The 18,509-nt window shown below is 39.2% G+C and overlaps 1 protein-coding gene across 1 annotated transcript in view; it reads left to right on the forward strand.

Annotated features, from left to right (window-relative positions):
* PREX2 (phosphatidylinositol-3,4,5-trisphosphate dependent Rac exchange factor 2) overlaps positions 1-18,509 on the forward strand; it is a 369,719-nt gene that overhangs the window by 146,424 nt on the left and 204,786 nt on the right. Inside the window, exons 10-12 of the mRNA XM_089654281.1 lie at positions 5,551-5,695; positions 6,919-7,019; positions 14,519-14,622. Of these exons, the coding sequence (XP_089510407.1) occupies positions 5,551-5,695; positions 6,919-7,019; positions 14,519-14,622 (350 nt within the window). The remainder of the gene's footprint in view (positions 1-5,550; positions 5,696-6,918; positions 7,020-14,518; positions 14,623-18,509) is intronic.

The raw sequence follows: 18,509 nt of genomic DNA on the forward strand, positions 1-18,509 counted from the left end.
TTAGATACTCACCCACCTAGTGGTTCCAGTGTTGTCCCACTGAGATCCTCTTCTGTTTTTCTGTAAGGTCATCGGTAAGCGTTGTCTTTTCTGGGTTTCAGCCAGTGGGCTTACCGATGACACGATGCTAGGTTTGCCCCTCTCCTCCTTTACTGAATGGAGAGACACTGGGCAATTTCTCAGGTGTCACAGCTGATGCAGTCTGTCTGCATTCTGAGCTGGGATTTACACTCAGGGATACGTGTTAAGATACGTGGAAATCTGTGTAGCTATCTGTCTGTCATTGATCTGAACAGGCTGGCTGTACGCGGCTTCATGGACCACCGGTGCCTCTCGGGTGGGTAAACATGGCCCTCTGCACAGGTGTTCTGCTGAGTGCGCCCATGTGAATGAGGCCTAACTGTTTCTAAAATATCTTTGTATTTGTTAGTATAACACTAAACCTTGAACATAATATTAACAGACACTAAAGTTGGCCCTACGCAACTCAAATTTCAGCTGATTTCTTTGAGTCAGCCGAAATTCAAACCATGGGTGGCACTGGCTAGACAGACTTTGACTGAAAAATTGAAAGAGCTGGGCTGAGATGCTGGATGAACAATCAGCTGCAGTCACTGTTTGGGGATGCATCCATCTGCACTGTTTCGCATGGATGAGGGAATGTATGGATTCCTTTCATTCAAGCCACATTTTACATGCATGGCCAGTTTATAATTATGGGGTTAAATTGCTAAAGCAGTAGAGGATTTTCCCTTTGCAAAATATGTATTCATATACCTAATCGAATAAAGGAAAATGACTGTTTTTACTTCTCTTGCAGTTGCAGATAATTGAATATTTCAAGTAATCCCAGCTTCACCTTATTCTGTTAATTTACATTTACTTTACTAAGTGAACATTTTTCAACCCATCATTGTCAGTTATCTAAACATGGTTTGTCATAATTGACATAATTGTATAGCATTTGCAAAAAAAAAAAAAAGCTCCAGAACAAATTTCCACATTTTTCTAAACATACTTTAAACTCAAGTAGCTGAAATAAAAAATGAAAACTTCAAATTACAATGGAATGAATGTGACTATGAACATTAACCAATAAAAATGAAGTCAGATTCAATAGCCTACAAGTAAAAGAAATTGTGGTTAAGTTTAACAAGATATTTTTGGCAACATGCCTCTTCTTTAAATGGCAGTATTATTAGGACAACGTTTTCTCGGAATTAACACTTAGCAAAATTAACAGACAACTAGAAAAAGCACGTTTCTTTTCATGGTGAAGTGGTTTTGGTCTCTAAACCCTATGAACATAAACCAATAGAACTTTTTTTTTCCTACAGTTAAGAGAGAAGACAATATGCCATATACTAAGACTAGCCACATAGCCCGAGTAATTCGTTGTATGTGCCAGTTTTGCTTAGAAGAGAACCTGTAATGATTAGGTTTATGCAAAACTTGGAATATGCAGTGTTTTACGTTCCTAAAGTGTATTTAGACCAAAAGAAATAATTTATTCTGCCTGGCAGTACTAGGGTCGTTGGTTCGAATCCTAGTCATGGCACCACCTGCCTGGAATTTGCATGTTCTCCCTGTGCCTGTGTGGATTTCCCTCCGGGTACTCCAGTTTCCTCCCACACTCCAAAGACATGCTGGTAGGTTAATTGGATCCTGTCTAAATTGGCCCTAGTACATGTATGTATGAATGTGAGTTAGGAATCTTAGATGGTACACCCCTTGAGGGTTAGGGACTGATGTGAATGTACAATATATGTATGCAAAGCGCTGCATAAATTGATGGCACTATATAAGTACCTGTAATAATAATAATAATGTAAATATTTTGCAGTGCAGCAATGATTGTATGAGGTGATCACATTTGCTTGCTTTTTCAGGCATTTTCCTTTATTTTCACCTAGTAATGCTGATAAAAACACACTTCCAGTCTGTTCATGTATACACTTACCTGTACAAATGAACGGCAGGCTGACAGCAGCCACAGCTGTCTGTGGCTGTTTGCATGTACTTGCGCATTAGATAAATGATTGGCCCTTTCACAAACTGTCTGCGTTCAGGGCTGCTCATGTCTCCCTAACCACATGTAACACCACCATGTATATTTCAGTGTGAACAGTTGTGGCCGCTGTCATCCTATCATTCATTTGTATAGGCTGAGAATTTGCAGCTAAACGTAAAAACATGCGCATAGCCAACACAAAAATACATTTATCTGTGCAATGTATGGTCCTGCACACCCCTGTGAATGAGCACTAAACAAGTCTGCTTGAGGTCATCTCCATTACATGGTGGATTGATGGGACTGGTGGGTTACAAAAGATAGATAACATTGTTTGTGCAGTCTTTTCAACTCACAGAAAGTAACAAGGACCATTGTAACGGGGGTTGCTGACTGACCTCATGCTGTTTTTTAGTACATAAGTGTGCCCTCAAGGATTATACAGTCTAAGGTCTATATCTCACAGGCAGACATACACATAATATGGCCAGTTTTTAGACAGGAACCATTTAACTTATCAACATATCTTTGGAGTATAGGAGGAAACGCACTCAAACACAGGTAGAACATGCAAACTCCTTGCAGGTAATGTCATGTTTGGAATTTGAACCCAAAACAATAGCTCTGGGAAGGCAGAAGGCTGCCCAATAGCCAATAGATATAAGGTGATAAGCCATTGAATGTCTACAAGTCTCACACATAACTAATAGGCATCCAAGCTTTAAAGGAACAGACTAAGCATGTTAAAGTAGATAGAAACCCAACCACTAACATGTCATCCAAGCATTGACTTGTTAATTCCATTTCAAAAGCTGTCATAAGTCTTTTCAAACCTGCATCTTTCCTTACCATAATATCTGATGATCCTTGCATGGTTGTCCTTGTTTAGCAGTTCCTATGACAGCTATCTCCCAAGGTGAGCCCTTCTTGTCACATACAAAACTGATGGATGCTACAGGCGGTTGGGCTGACACACATTGCACAGGCATGTTCTACTGTAGTCACCATCAGGACAGTGGAGTGAGTACATGTAGATAGGAAGTGGCCTAACAAGTTTGAAAAAGATCAGCAACATTGAGATGCAAAAAATAATGACAAAAATTGAAAACAGTATTTTGGGAAAAAAGAACACATGGCAGTTGTTTATAATATATGATGCTTTAGCAAAATAAATGTCATCCATTTAGGGTTTAGATCTACTTTAGAGGGTTAGTTCACGTTTAATGACCTTTTCCAAAAACTTGCCTTAGCATTACAGATTCTTCAGCACCCTAATTTTCATTGGACCATTTAGTAATATAATACCTCCTTTTTAAGCTGCTTATTCCATTGCACTCTTTTTTCCATCTTGTAGATTGCAGGGCGTACCAAGCGTTCAATGCGGGGCCCCCGAAAACTCATCAATAAGCACTTGGCTTTGTTCCCTACCCACACGTGCGTAGTTTGTTCTCTTTCGCCCTCACAAAAAGACGAGAGCTTTATTTCCCATTTCTCTCCATTGACTGACATGAAGGTTCAACAAAGCCAACTGATCAAACCAAGGAGTGTCCTGCACTATTCTGGTGCATGCATGTCTGACTGCCCTGTTTTGTCTGAAGGTACCCTTTTTGGGTATGATTCTGCTGTGTTCCTGTAATCTCTATTTTAGGCTGTTTTTAATGTGTCTCATTCAGTACAGGAAACACTGTGACTCATTGCTAAAAAAGCCACTTGTAAATAGAATAACAGCTGTAAACAGTCTCCTTAGATTAGCTATGTTCCATGCAACACCAGACTATCTCACCTAACACATTCTACATTGTTAATCCTTAATCATTTGTACATTGGCCTGTAAATAATGTAAGTAACAACTCTGAACAAACAATGGAGGTGATATTCCATAAATTTCCATTTAGAACTAGACACCTATCTGGTGCCAAAACACTGGTTTATAAATTTTGAAAACATACATGGTACAATGATGGAAATATGTTGGGGTCCACTTTGTTCATATGAAAAAATACCAGATTTACAGTGTCTTTCTAATGGTTGTGAAAATAAATGATAGTGCTTTTTAGCTTTTTCCATTAATCTGAAAATTACAGAATTACCTATACCTACAGAATTACTAAATTGCCTCTATTTTGTTATATAGTTGCCATGCAATGGTTTGTGAATGTTTTAAAGCCAGCTGAAGTCTTGTTTTTTTAAGCTGAAATTGGCTTACCCTGGGTAACAAACAATAATTGCTTTGCTTCATTTTATATTAATATACAAATTTAGTGTTGCCCAATCTAAAATTACCACCCATGGATGGATCGAAATGTGGCCAGTTCAGCAGGGACCAGTCGAATTTTGATCCAGGTATGGTCACTTTGGTTATACAGACGTCAACCTACTGATTGACTTCTTTACAACTGCTCTGCAAGAAAATCTCCCCTCGATCAGTGCTGAACTCTGAATACAAAGACACAGTGGGAGGATTCCTCCATCTGTCACAAATGTGTGAATGGGGGAATTGGGTCAGTTTTTTTTACTCAACCCGCTGGGTGAACGAAAAAAACTCACCTATGTGCTGCCTTACAGGAAGCAGATGGTATTTTTTAAATTAAATTGCATAATTATGTTTCTGTTTATGAAAGGGACTCAGTAGTTAATACAAGTTCTTTACAGAAGCAGTGAGTGGTGTAGTATTTTGCACTGATATATTCAGAGCAAACCCAGTTGGAACAGGTGGCATCACAGCAGTAGGTCAAAGTTACTTCTTCATCATAGAGATAGAAACAAAATAGCAAACAAGATAATTAAGAGATAGGATGAAGATATAGTGTAGAATAACACTTTTAGTAGTTGAATAGTACATTTTCATAGATATTTGTACATCAGACCAAAAAGAGGGACAACTGAGGAGGAAAGTATACAAAGGGATTGGGTTCTAAAAACAGGGCCAGCATGTGGGGTAGTGTAGCATGGTGCAGTGGCAGTAAAGACACAGAGTAGCAGTAAAATTTAAAATGGGTTTTGCAGATAATACCAAACTACAAACATTGGATAAAACAGACTGCACCTGCCTACAAGCATACCTCCTAACTGTCCTTCATTTGGAGGGACTGTCCCTGCATTGAAACTCAGTCCCTTTCCCCTGATGCATAGATATCTATGAAACATGCTTACGGTAATCCAGTGAGCTTGTAAATTTCAGTGCACTGTGTCTCTGCTGCAATGAAATGGCTGATGACACTGAAAGCAATGTTTTCTGTTCTGGCCAGTTCACCACTTCCTTATGGAGATAAGGAAATGGGGTGATGTTCTGTAGTAATAACACATTTCACGTTCCTTCAGATATACAGTGAACATTGTCACTGTAGGACAGGAAGTGTGTTGTTCACACGGGAAAAATGCACAAAAAGAGAGTTTTTGTTCTCAAGTTGAAATTTGTTTAAGGTAGATCAATATAAAATATAAAACAGTTAGGACAGACCTATAGAGAATATGGGTTTCTGTCAACTGGCACCAAAAAAATAGAACACTGAACATTGATTGTTTTACTGGCTCTCTAGGTTTGACTTTGGGAATGGAGCAGGACACCTGGATGATGATATCAGAACAGGGTGAAAGGCTTTATAAAATGATGTGCAAACATGGAAACCTAATCAAAGACCGAAAGAAGAAGCTGACCACATTCCCAAAATGTTTCCTTGGAAGGTACAGTGGACAGGTTTTATAGCTTTGTCAATAAATGTAAGAAGAAAAGGGTTTATAATGTAAAACATCAGCAAGTAACTTTTCCATGTGATATATATATATATATATGATAAGTTATTTTTTTATAGTTAAAGTGATTTTAAAGGCAGACTTTTTTAAAAGATAAGTAACATGTTATACTTACCTGCTCTGTGCAGTTGATTTTCATAGAGCAGTCCTGATCCTTCTCTTCTAGGGTACCCAATGAGTGCTTCTGGCCCTTTCCTTTTGCCAAGTGCACCCACAGTGAGCAGCTTGCTTTGGAAGAACCCAAGCACACTTGCTCCTGAGCCGCAGCTCTGTGTGTCCATTCACACACAGGCGCAGTTTGGCCCCACCCCCAGCTCTCTCCTTATTGGTTTACTGGCTGTGATTGCCAATGGCTCCCGCTGTTGTCTCAGCTAAAGAGGAGGGAGAGACCTAAGACAGCCGAGGCTCTCGTGTACACCGCTGGTTTGAGATGGGGCTCAGGTAGCTATTGGGGGGCTGGGGAGCTGCTGCACACAGAAGGCCTTGTAATATTTTCTATTGAAACCCAATAAAAACTGTACTTGGGGAAAAAAAACATGAGCCTTTACAACCACTTTAAAACAAAGAACTGTTTTACATGACTAATTGGTATTTTTGTCCATCTAGTTCTGAGATTTGCACAGCTCTTTTTCAAACAGCACGGCCCTGTCTAACAGGGAGGAAGATCTGACCCTATTACTGTTGCAGTTTCACTTTCACTTTGAGATCTCCTCCACTTCCTCACCTTGTCATTGGACAGTATAACAAGAAGCAGCTCACTAATGAGCTCATTTCTCTGTCACTCTGCTCTCTATCAACATGCCCCTTGTACTGCAACACACCTAATTGGCTTCTTGTGCTGCTTCATCTCTCTTTATCTCTGAACTGTGCTGTAGATTAAACTGCAAGAGCTGGAATGTCCATTGCATTGGGATTGAAATCAATGGGCTTCTAACATACCAAAACGCCCTAAAAATTGGACACAGAATTGTTGCTTGCTTTCCCACAACACATAGATGTAAATTAGCCTTTAATGATGACAGAGCCGCTTTTATTTGTACCTTTTATATCTAGTGGCACCAGGTTTCAACATTCCATGTCACACTCTGGTTGGTAGAATAACTTGATGTTGGAATACTTGCTCCTGTTAGTGACCTGTTTTTGGTATTTTGCAGTGAATTTGTGGAATGGTTACTTGAAATTGGAGAAATCCATAGACCTGAAGAGGGTGTGAATCTTGGTCAAGCTTTACTGGAGAATGGAATCATCCATCATGGTAAAGTATCATCACTAATCCAGGCTTTCACTCTCATGTCTAATATGTTAAGTTTAAGTCCGTAGAAAGTCAGTACAAAGAGTAATAATGATGTGCAAGGTTTAGCCTTCCATAGCAGCCTTCATAGTTTATCTGACTTTAGATCTGGAAAGAAATGACTTCTGATTTACTGCTATGTGTCACCATACTTTGTAATTCCCCATTACTGCTTTTACTGCTTTCATAAATCATTCTAATTTTGTTAGTATGAACTAGATTCCAGTTTTTGTCAAGTCACTTAAGAGGCAATTTTGATCATCTCTTTTTACAATTTTTGCATCATGTCTAGAAATATTATATTTCCCCCTTCCTTTTGGAATAAGTGTAGCTTACTAGTTTGTATAGAAATTTTACTTCCAAATTCAGGGATATTTATTCAGTGGAAGGTGCTAGCACCCTCTGCTAACCAGGCTCACCACAGTAGTTTATTAAGAAAAATAACTGGAAGCATTAGAGAATGCCATTCTGCTGCTGCAAGAGACTGGGATATGTGCTGTCTTAAGTACATCCCAGTTTCCCGTCTGGTGTAATTGCTGAATTCAGCATTATTGAGGACCAGCATGAGCAAGAAGAGGAGATAGCCAATGCATCTTCCTATAAATGTGTCCTTTTGTCATTCTGCTAGAAATCATCAGACCATTGGATGATCTTTTGGGTGATATAAACGTGCCGTTCATATCTATACATATATCCAAAATAAAATAAAGAGTGTTTGACGGTGCCTAGCTTTACCCTTATTTTAGTATTGATTTAATGGTCATTCAGGAATAGACATATCTGCATATCAGAAATACATTTTCTAGTTTAACATCAAAACCTAAGTACAGCCATAATCCCAAACAGAAAAATTAGCACAAGGGACATAATTTACAATCAGTGGGATGTGTCCCTTGTGCTGATTCCTCTTCTGTTGTAAATTTTCCTCTGTCCTGATCCCCCTCCCCCCCACTCCTGCCGCCATAATATTCCAGTGTGGTGGGGGTTAATTAAACTAATGGGCTGTCACAGGCTCTCATCAAGAGAGCCTGACTATGTCCAACCTTACTGCCCAGCTCCGCCATTCATAGAAGCTGTACATCAGCTTCCATGAATTAAAACAGGATCTATGAAATGAGGAGGTGGAGCACTCAATCATCTCCTCCTTTCATAGGTCACTTTCCATTCATAGAAGCTGTAGTACAGCTTTTATGAATGGCCCATCTGGGAAGAAAGGGAAAGCATAGTCATACTTTCTTGATTAGAGCCTGCGACAGTCTCTTAGGTATATTAAACTGCTGACATCTTCTGGTGTGGCGAGGGTTAATACAACTAATAGGCTGCCACAGGGCAGGGACCGGACGGAGAAAGATTTTCACTAACAGTAGAAATATCAGCACAGGGGACACATCCTAGTCATATTCCTTGAGCTGATTTTTCTATTTGTGATTTTGGCTGCACTTAGGCTTTAAGGTCATGGTATTTTGTGCTTTATCCAACTGTGCATTTAATTTACATTTATTCATTTTATATAAGTTTCAGATATGTAAAATGGCCTAATATTGTTGTTCAGTTGTCTAGAACAGCTTTATCCTGCCTGAGTTATGTATTCAGGAACCTTGTATACAGCTATCTTGTAATGAAATTGTTTGTGTCTGTAGCTTGATGCACTCTACTGAAGTGGAGCTAATAGCACTTTTGTTTCATCTCACAAATTGTAATTAATGCTGTTGTTTCCTGTAATGGTTCTTCAGCGCTCAGGTCTATTCTTCATCCTAGAATGTCACTGAACAATCTCACATGACAGAACAAAAATTAATATGTTATTAATGTATCCTTAAATCTTTGAGTTTTAGTTATCAAATAATAATTTGTCAAAAATATCTGTTAGGCTCAGACATAAAGACTAGAGGAGCTTTGTATTTCTTGTAGTAATCTAACAAATTAAATTTACATTCTTCTGGAAAATGAATGCAAGCATGTCATTGTGATGGGTATTTTTTTTCTTCAGCATTTATACATAAGCAGAAAAGTGAAGCAGTTACACATAGCAAAAAAAAAATAGATTTGACAAACTCAGACAGTGCCCAAAATTAAAAGTTGTTTGTTTGAAAATCTATCTTCCAAGTTAGCTCAAGCATTTGTATGTTAATGTATGCATGGCCATGTCAGAAGAGGAGTGGACTACCTACTCCTGAGATCAAGTGATTCTACATCCATTAACATGGTTTTATGTAACTTATTGGATCACCTGCCTGCTCATTGGACTGTAAAAGAGCATAATTGCACTTGTAAGGTCTTCCTTGTATAATGCATTCCTCCTTCTACAAGCTTCTCTCCAGCTTCCATTGCCTGAAAACAAATCAGAATGATATTACTGGGCAACAGGATAGTGCCCTGGTTTGCTCAGAGAACATTACCTCAGATTGCAAATTCTATTTCTGGTGATATAATTCTGTGGAGTTCCAGTTTAAAGTTTAACTTTCTTAATTATTTCAGTTTTGGATAGAGATTAGAGTTAATAAGTTGTTTCTGTTTTTGATCCCATTGGAGATAATCTCCCTAACTTCCCATCCAAGATAATCAATAACAATTGGTTTTGACAGCTGTGTATGTGTGTTTTAGCATTGTTTGATATAACATAATTGCAGGCACACACAGTATGTGGCAGGGCTATAGTAACATTGTTTGCTTCTCTGGGAACTTGAGAATGACTGCACCTTGTCAAACAAACTCTGCTTCCTTTATCCGTAATCATGATATGTACTTATTGCCAATAACCTTATAACCATGTTGTACTGTGACAGAATGCCCATAGGACTGCAGAGCCCATCAACATGGAGCCTATAGAGAGTGCTTGAGCTACAGAGGCTTGTGACATCTCTGTACACTACCCACATACTCCCAACTCCTTCAGCAATGAGACTTCCAATTTCCCTTTCTGACACGTTCCTGTTAATTGTTGGTCCAGTAAATAAGAGGACAACATGTGAGTTATTTCTCCAAAATATGAAAAGCATTTTAAATATCTACATTGTCATTTTCAATCCATCACAAGCTGCCAGCCTGTAAATGCTGATGTGTAATTGTTTTATAGATTCATTACTATAGATTTCCAGAATAGAATGATTAACTGAACTCATAAAGTAGCAGTAATTTCATGAGTGCCAGTGTATAGGCAAAACAGTCTTTTCATTAATGACTGTCTGCAGCTGTCTTGTACTGAAAATAGAATTTGTGAAACACATCAACATAAACCATCTGTTTCTAGCCAAGTACATTTTTGTTAGCATGATACAGTGGTTATATTATTCTGGATTCCCTCAGTTCAGTCAGTTCAGTAAGTTATTAGTCTCAATGCAGAAGACCTTATTGCTGTATAGATCTATACCTAAGCTATAGGACGACAACAGCTGGAAGAAAAACCTTGTTGTCTCCTGTCAGTATTTAATTGTTGCTGTAGGCCAGCCAGTTAAAAGCAGCTTTCTTCTATTTTTTTTTATATTTATTTAATTTTAATCTAAGGACAGATAAGAGATCAAATACTATAGACTTCGCATTTAAATCAATGTGATCTATCAATCAAAACAAAGAGCAAGGATGATATACAGAGTAGGAAATCACATCAACCAGGCATAAATCATCATTTCTGTTAATAGAAATCTGATTGGTTGTTGTAGGATGCTGTTCTTAAAAAAGGTTGTTTGTTTGATTGAATTTGCCTGAATATTGTATACTTAAATTAGAAGAAGTAGGCTTAATAAGAGCAAATGTAGGAGATTAACCTTTAAAGTAGAACTAAAGGCAAAACTTTTAAATTTTGGATAGAGTAAGGGAAGGCTATAATCCCTGTTTTTTCCATCTGTGTCCCATTGGGGAGATTTCCCTTCACTTGCTGTCCCTTAGATACAACAGTAAGTGATAAGAAAACCCTTCAAGGTGAGGAAAATCTCTGGTAGCCACCAGGGTCACCAGAACTAGTGTCCCAAATGGAAGATTTCCCCTCTATTATTCTTCTGGTAACCACTCAAAATGTTGTTTTTTTTTTCCTTTCACTTTTGGTGATAATGGTCACCAGGACAAATAGAGATAGGCTGATTCTCCCTAACATGGACAAACATAGAGAAACACCGCTCAGGTGAGTAAAAGAGGCTAATCCCAAGGCCAATCCTATTGACAGGTACCAGCCTGGCTCACCACCGCACTGAATCAAGGAAAAGGAAAGAGATGTCCGCACTCTGCAACAGCATACTTGAATGTAATGTCTTTATTCCAAATGACAGTAACAGATAACACAGGATTCCAAGGAAGGTAATGCGTTTCACACAACTTCAGTGCCTATTGATAACCAATTTGAGAATGATCACTGAGTTGTGTGAAATGAGTTAACGTCCTTGAAATCCTGTGTTATCTGTTACTTTCATTTGGAAAAAAAAGACATTTCATTTCAAGTATCCTGTTGTGGAGTGCGACCACCTCTTTCCTTTTCTCTAACATGCACGCAGACAGCAATATAAGCCTAACAAGTGTTATAATCCCTCTCCATCTTGTGTAAAACTAGAAAAATCGTTTTGCCTTCAGGAAACCAAATAAATAGGTATAACATTACGCTCCTAATCCATTATAAAATGCTTTAACATTTAAAAACAATTAAATTTTTGCCAAAGTTGGTTTCTTATGACTCAGGAGCCATTACAACCTGTCCCTTAGTGCAGACATACGTGCAGATCAATATGGCAGTGCTACTTCACATGTTAAATGATGTAGTGTGCCCTCACTGCACTACAAGTGCCAATGCTATATATGGCACTGTTATGTTTGGGGAGCTCTGGTAATGTTTCTGTGTGGTGCAAAGGAAAGTTAGTAACTAAAAGAACAATATAAAAGGTAGGAATTCAGCGAGCGCTAGAAACCGGAAAATGAAGCAGCAAATGCACTTAAAGGAAACCATAAAAACCTTCTAAAATAATATAAAACACAAAGTGCAGCACTATAAATAGATATAAATAAATGCCTGAAGTTCAAGTGATAAACCTTAAAATAGGTGCACTCAATAAATGATGTCTAAATATAATATACAATAAAAGTTCAGTAATGAGTGAAGAGGTAAGATCAAGATGGTGACTCTAGGTGGTAACTCTATTAATCCCAGTAGGCAAATGATTCGGTGACATGCAGAAAAATAGTAGAATTGCGCACTCACCAGATGCGCAATTCATATGCGCAATAATCACATCAAGTGTATCAGAGGTCCCCTCTTATCCTGGAAAGGATGCTGCTTGGAATGTGTAGACTCTTCCTTGGGTATGGGTAGTGGGATGGTGCCTTTAGGAGTCTCCTTAATAAGTAGGCTGCGGTGGGGGTCAGTAATGGATCACTCTCCTCTGGGCCTAGGGATGGTCACCTGGAGTCCTGGAAGATTAAATGCTCGGTACGGAAAATGGTGCCCATAGTGTAGTATGTCAAAATTATAAATTATTTTATTAATGAGCAAAATGAATAAAAGTATGAACACACATTCGATTTCTAATCCAAATCCAAAAGGCCTTCGCCAATGAACATATGTTGTAGTATGCAGTGGTAAATGCAGCGTAAAAGCTGCCATGAGCACTAACTAGCTGGGTATATAAGATGGCCGCTGGACCTCCCTGATCCGACGGCGTGACGTCACAGGCGTGTGTGGCTCCTCCTTAACGCGTGTTGCAATTTCCTTGCTACTATTGCACAATCAACTGTTAGTGGTATTATAACAAAGTGTAAACAACTGGGAACAACAGCAACTCAGCCACGAAGTGGTAGGCCATGTTAAATGACAGAGCCGGGTCAGTGCATGCTGAAGGGCATAGTGCGCAGAAATCGCCAACTGTTTGCAGATTCAATAGCAAAAGACCTCCAAACTTGTGGCCTTCATATTCGCATAAAAACAGTGCATAGAGAGCTTCATGGAATGGGTTTCTGTGGTCGAGCAACTGCATCCAAGCCTTACATCATCAAGTGCAATGCAAAGCCTCGGATGCAGTGGTGTAACTCTGGTGGACTCTAGAGCAGTGGAGACATGTCCTTTGGAGTGACAAATCATGCTTCTCTGTCTGGCAATCCGATGGACGTGTCTGGTTTGGCGGTTGCCAGGAGAACGGTATTTGCCTGACTGCATTATACCAAGTGTAAAGTTTGGTGGGAGGGGATTATTGTGTTGGGTTGTTTTTCAGGGGCTGGGGTTGGGCTTGGCCTCTTTGTTCCAGTGAAAGAAACTCTTAGGGTGTCAATATACCAAGACATTTTCATACTCCCAACTTTATGGGAACAGTTTGGGGATGACCCTTTCCTGTTCCAACATCACTGCGCACCAGTGCACAAAGCAAGGTCCATAAAGACATGGAAGAGCGAGTTGGGGGTGGAGGAACTTGACTGGCCTGCACCTCAACCCAATAGAACACCTTTGGGATGAATTAGAGCAGAGACTGCGAGCCAGGCCTTCTCGTCCGTCATCAGTGCCTGACCTCACAAATGTGCTTCTGGAAGAATGGTCAAACATTCCCATAGACACACTCCTAAACCTTGTGGACAGCCTTCCCCGAAGAGTTGAAGTTGTTACAGCTGCAAAAGGTGGGCCAACTCAATAATGAACCCTACAGACTAAGGGATTCCATTAAAGTTCATGTGCATGTAAAGGCAAGCGTCTCAATACTTTTGGCAATATAGTGTCATTTTTGCAGATCTACTACAGATCTATCTACTTGCAGATGGTTACTTTTTATGTGTTTCTTTCATGCTACAAGAACATTGAATAAAACACTACATTCAAATATCCTGATTTTTGACAGGCAACTATAATGCAGAGTGTTATCTGGCATTATGCTGTATCTAAAAACTAGAGCCGATAGGAGAAAATTGGTGCCAGTTTTGGAATCAGCAGGTCAGCAACAGGTCTAACATAAAAGGCACCAAAATGTGTGTTGGCTTGTGTTATGGTAAGTATAGTAGCCTTAATATATGTGCAGCAGATCTGTCATTGTCAAAGAGCTATTTCACATTGCCCCATTACAGGAATTGATTGTCTATTGTCAATATAAAGTCCAGAGATTATAGGGGACAAACCGAGTGCTCAAGTGTTCATAGCCATCCCAAAAACAGTAAGGATCTAATTCCACCTATGCATGCACATTTCAGCAGTAGAACTCTGTTTATTGTACCAGTGACATTGATACTACTAAATAGAACTGTGATCATCGGGATCAACTGCACGGGCTTGCTGTCTGTGATGCTGATAAACCGCAGCTTGCCAGTGCATAGTTTCTAGCTTTCATATGCTATGTCTTTAATCATGCTGATCATGCATGAAGAGAAGCATCATATTTTGTTTGTGTTACGTAAGAGATACAGCTTATCTGCTGCAATTTTTATGTTGGCATTCACCTTGTGTAGCTGAATGTTCCCTCTCTAAATCTCTGTGGCCCATGCTTATTTTCTTATTCTTCATTCAGTTACAGATAAGCACCAGTTTAAATCGGAACAGATGTTATATCGGTTTCGTTATGATGATGGCACCTACTACCCAAGAAATGAAATGCAGGATTTAATATCAAAGGTAGTTATCATCAACAAATATCAAACACAGCTCACTGTTACCTGCTGGATTGCTACTTCTGGTGGAGTGAAAAAACACTGCTAAGTCATGTAATAAATTTTCAGTGTATAAAACATACAATATACAGCAAGGCTATCCACAGGGCGGGAGGACAAGGGGTGGTGGGAGGGGTGGTTGCCCTGGGCGCAATGGTTTACTGTAAGGATGGGGGTGCCTTCCTTCTGTTACAAGGACGACAGGAGCACTGACAGTGGCATCACTACTCCTGTCAGCCCAGCACTCGGATTGGTGGAAGAGGAGGAGAGAGTCGGGAGGGGGTGCGGGCTGTGCTCTCTCTCCTGTCTCCCTTCCTGCCTGAGCAGCGCTCCTGTATTAACAAGCCAGCAGCAGTGTTCACAGGAACACAGGAGCTGCACTAGCAGTAAGGAGGAGGGGTAGGGAGAGCAAAGCCCACAGCCAAGCACAGAAATGTTCAGGAGAGAGCCTGTAGAGGAGTAGAATTTGGCATCCTTGCCCTGGGCGCTGGATGACCTTGTCCTGACACTTGCTATCCATCTATCAAAATCTGCTTTGTAAGGTAGAGAACCTTTTGCTATGTGTTTTAATGCACTAAACCTATGTTCAGAGTAAAGATAGAAATATAGATCCACCAGGCTTATGATTCAACCCTGATTGGGCTAATCCAAAGATGTTGGAAACTTGCAAATATAAACTCCTGTACCAGGGTATCTATATAACCTTCCCTGGTTGTTAATTCTTTTTTTTTTTGCATTGAATTGCATTCAAGATGAACTACGTGTTTCCCCAGCCAAGTACAGTAAGTACACAAGCCAGTATTTCAATGGCTAGAGGGCTATGGACAAAGGGTTCTTTTTTTGCTTATACCAGTCTTCATGCCCTGGGACATTGGCTTCACATTTTGAAACTCCAGCCCGCTGCTGACTTTCATCATGCTCTTCTGCAATATCAGTGCACATGGCAAAGAGGCACATGTTAGAGGGGATTGAAACTTACCTTTCAGTAGGAAAAATCTCATAAGAGATTAAAGATTAGGGAGCAAAGCTGCCACAACTCTACAGTGTGGTTCTCAGCAGTAGCTGAATAAATCTCACTTGAGAATCCTTTTAAGATTATTCCAGTTCTCACACCATTCTTCATTCAAGATCCACTTATTTAGGACTAAAAATAAACCATTAGAAGTAAAAGGAAAAAAAAATACTTACCTCGGATCCCAGCTTCCCACCACCACCTGTGCCTTACTGCAGTGCAGGGGAGCATTATCATGAGTGTTTGGGTACTCGTTTCTCCCAGAAGACATCAGCGAGGCACAGTGATTTCACCAGTGCTTTCAGAAATTGACTGAAACCCACCGTCCAAGGAAAGTCATTTTATTTTTTTAGCCTTTAATGAGTGTATTATTATTTGCGGTGGGTCTCCCAAATAAACAGAACTTGCATTTTTTGCTTTAAAGGAGCATCAAAGATTCGACTGCAGTTCGTCCCCAGAGTCTTAATTAAACATTCATGCAAAAAGATGATATATGTATTCATGAAAATATATATTGTTCATGGACATTATAAGGAATGGGTGAAAGAAACTATTGTCTATGACGACCGCCCTAGAATACTTTAATATTTTCTGTTGCAGATTAGAAAATGAAAGAATTTATCACTACAGGTAGCAATAATTTAAGTGCTGATTTGCTTATTTTTTTGCACCTGGATGTTTATGCACACATCTACTGTATCTGATCTGCAGAGACTGAAGTACTTCCATCAAGGCAAATGTGATTCATGAATTGTGTATATTGTTTCAGGCTGGAAATTTTTAATATGTACTGTACTGTGTGTATATATATATATATATATATATATATATACACACACATTTGAAATTTGCCTACTTGCCTGCTTTACAAATCAATTCACTTGTCACCTGTTGGTAACATACTTTTTTCACTCCAGATGTATAAGTCAGGCAGACAGTGCTGGCCATTTATAGACATTAAAAAGCAACTGACAGTTTTTCTGCTTAGTAAAAACACACATTAAAGTCCAGCTGCAGGCACCACGATTTTTATATTGTTTTCAGTCTTTATTACTCACATTAATGCTGTCATTGTTATTACTTCAGGAGTTCTCTATATTCTGCTAAGTGCTGTGGATTTGTGCAGCAGGAGCCTACTTCTGTCTCCCTGCTGCATCAAAACTGGGGTCTATGAACACCAATTCTGGTGTTGCACCTTCGCCCCTTACTTTGCTGTGATTCAAAAAGCATGTACAAACATCATCACTGTCCTGTGCTTTGTAAATAGCAGCATGAGTGTTGTCACCCTAGGACAGGAAGTGTGTTAATGGCAGCATTTTAAAGGGAAAAAAGCTTTAAATAAAGAAAATGAATGCAGCCACCACATCAAAGGACTTGAAAAGCTGCAATGTATTATATTTTTTTTTTGTTTAGATACACTTGTAGGTGGTTTTTAGGTTGCAATGGGGGATTAAATGACTAGTGAGGGTTACAAAAGCTGCTTTCTAACTATTCTGGGACTTGCACTCACCCACAAAGCAGCCTCTTTGTTATTTTACCTTTTTTTTCCAAGTGAGATAACAGACAGTGAAATATAGGTGAAATAAAAAAAAATTTAAATAAACTTAAAGCAAAATCTGCAATAAAAACCCCAACAACAACACACAAATACAAAAAAACTGAAATTAAATAAAGTAAACTACTTTAAATCCCCTTTAAATAAATTAAAAGCAAATTTTGTCTAGGAAGCCTAACAAGGAAATCTTCGAGTTTGAGCCTTGGTGAAGCTGGAGAAATTGTTCTAACTCTTAAAAGCGTTATCCCATACAAAACAAAAAAGTTTGGGCTTCAGAAAGACTCACATATACTTTGAAAGAAAATTTGAGAAGCAGAGATATTTCCTGGCTGTCTTTGTGAATTCTGTAAGTGTCCATCAAGTGACTTATGAGGGTGTTGATCAGAAAAGAAATAATTAAAATGATTTTCATAGAGATGAAATGGTATATCAAAAATCTTTTCCCATGATGCGGTTCCAATCAGCCAAGCTATGCAGCATTCCTACTAAAACAAAGTTATTAATTTGGATTATAAAATACTGCCTTGCATTTTAATAGGTATTAACTTCAGAACCCAGATTTGTATAAGTACAAAGTAAGAATTTAATACAACATTCAGTAAAAGGATGAATTCTATTAGCAAGTAATCTGTTTAAAAACTGGCAACACTTCCATGGAAAAAGAAAAACATTTAAACAAATTTCCTTGTCCGGGATCTGTCCCTTAGGGGTTTATTTACTAAAGCTGGAGAGTCCAAAATCAGACTGCCTTCTGCATAGAAACCAATCCGCTTCCAGGTTTCATTGCCAAAGCTTCATTGAACAAGCTGAGGTTAGAAGCTGATTGGTTTCTATGCAGAAGGGAGTCTGATTTTGGACTCTCCAGCTTTAGTAAATAAACCCCTTAATGTCAGGGGCACTTGGCAGCTATTGATTTAGGAAACCGGCAAAAAAGGATCAGCTATGCAAACAAAAAAGAGAAAAATCAAAGCTATACATCCAGTGTCATATAATGATTGAGGCCAATCATAGATGGTTTTAATCTCGGCCGATAAAGTAGGGACTGGTCAGGATTCTAACCATCTATGGGCAGGCTGATTGTACCCAATCCAATTGTTGTACGACTTGGGTACAATCACCCTGTCAGATTTTTCATGCAATTATTGCCAGTGGCTATAGCCAATAGCAATAAACACTCCTGGCAGGAATGTTTCTTCACTGCGCCACTCCCCCCTCCTTCCCCGCTGGGAGAACACAACAGGTCCATGGGAGGGCTTCCCCCATCAACACCTGAGCTGATGGGGGA

Source organism: Staurois parvus, unplaced genomic scaffold (genome assembly GCF_062004578.1).
Source record: "Staurois parvus isolate SC_StPar_1 unplaced genomic scaffold, SC_StPar_1.0 ptg000748l, whole genome shotgun sequence".
Taxonomy (NCBI): domain Eukaryota; kingdom Metazoa; phylum Chordata; class Amphibia; order Anura; family Ranidae; genus Staurois; species Staurois parvus.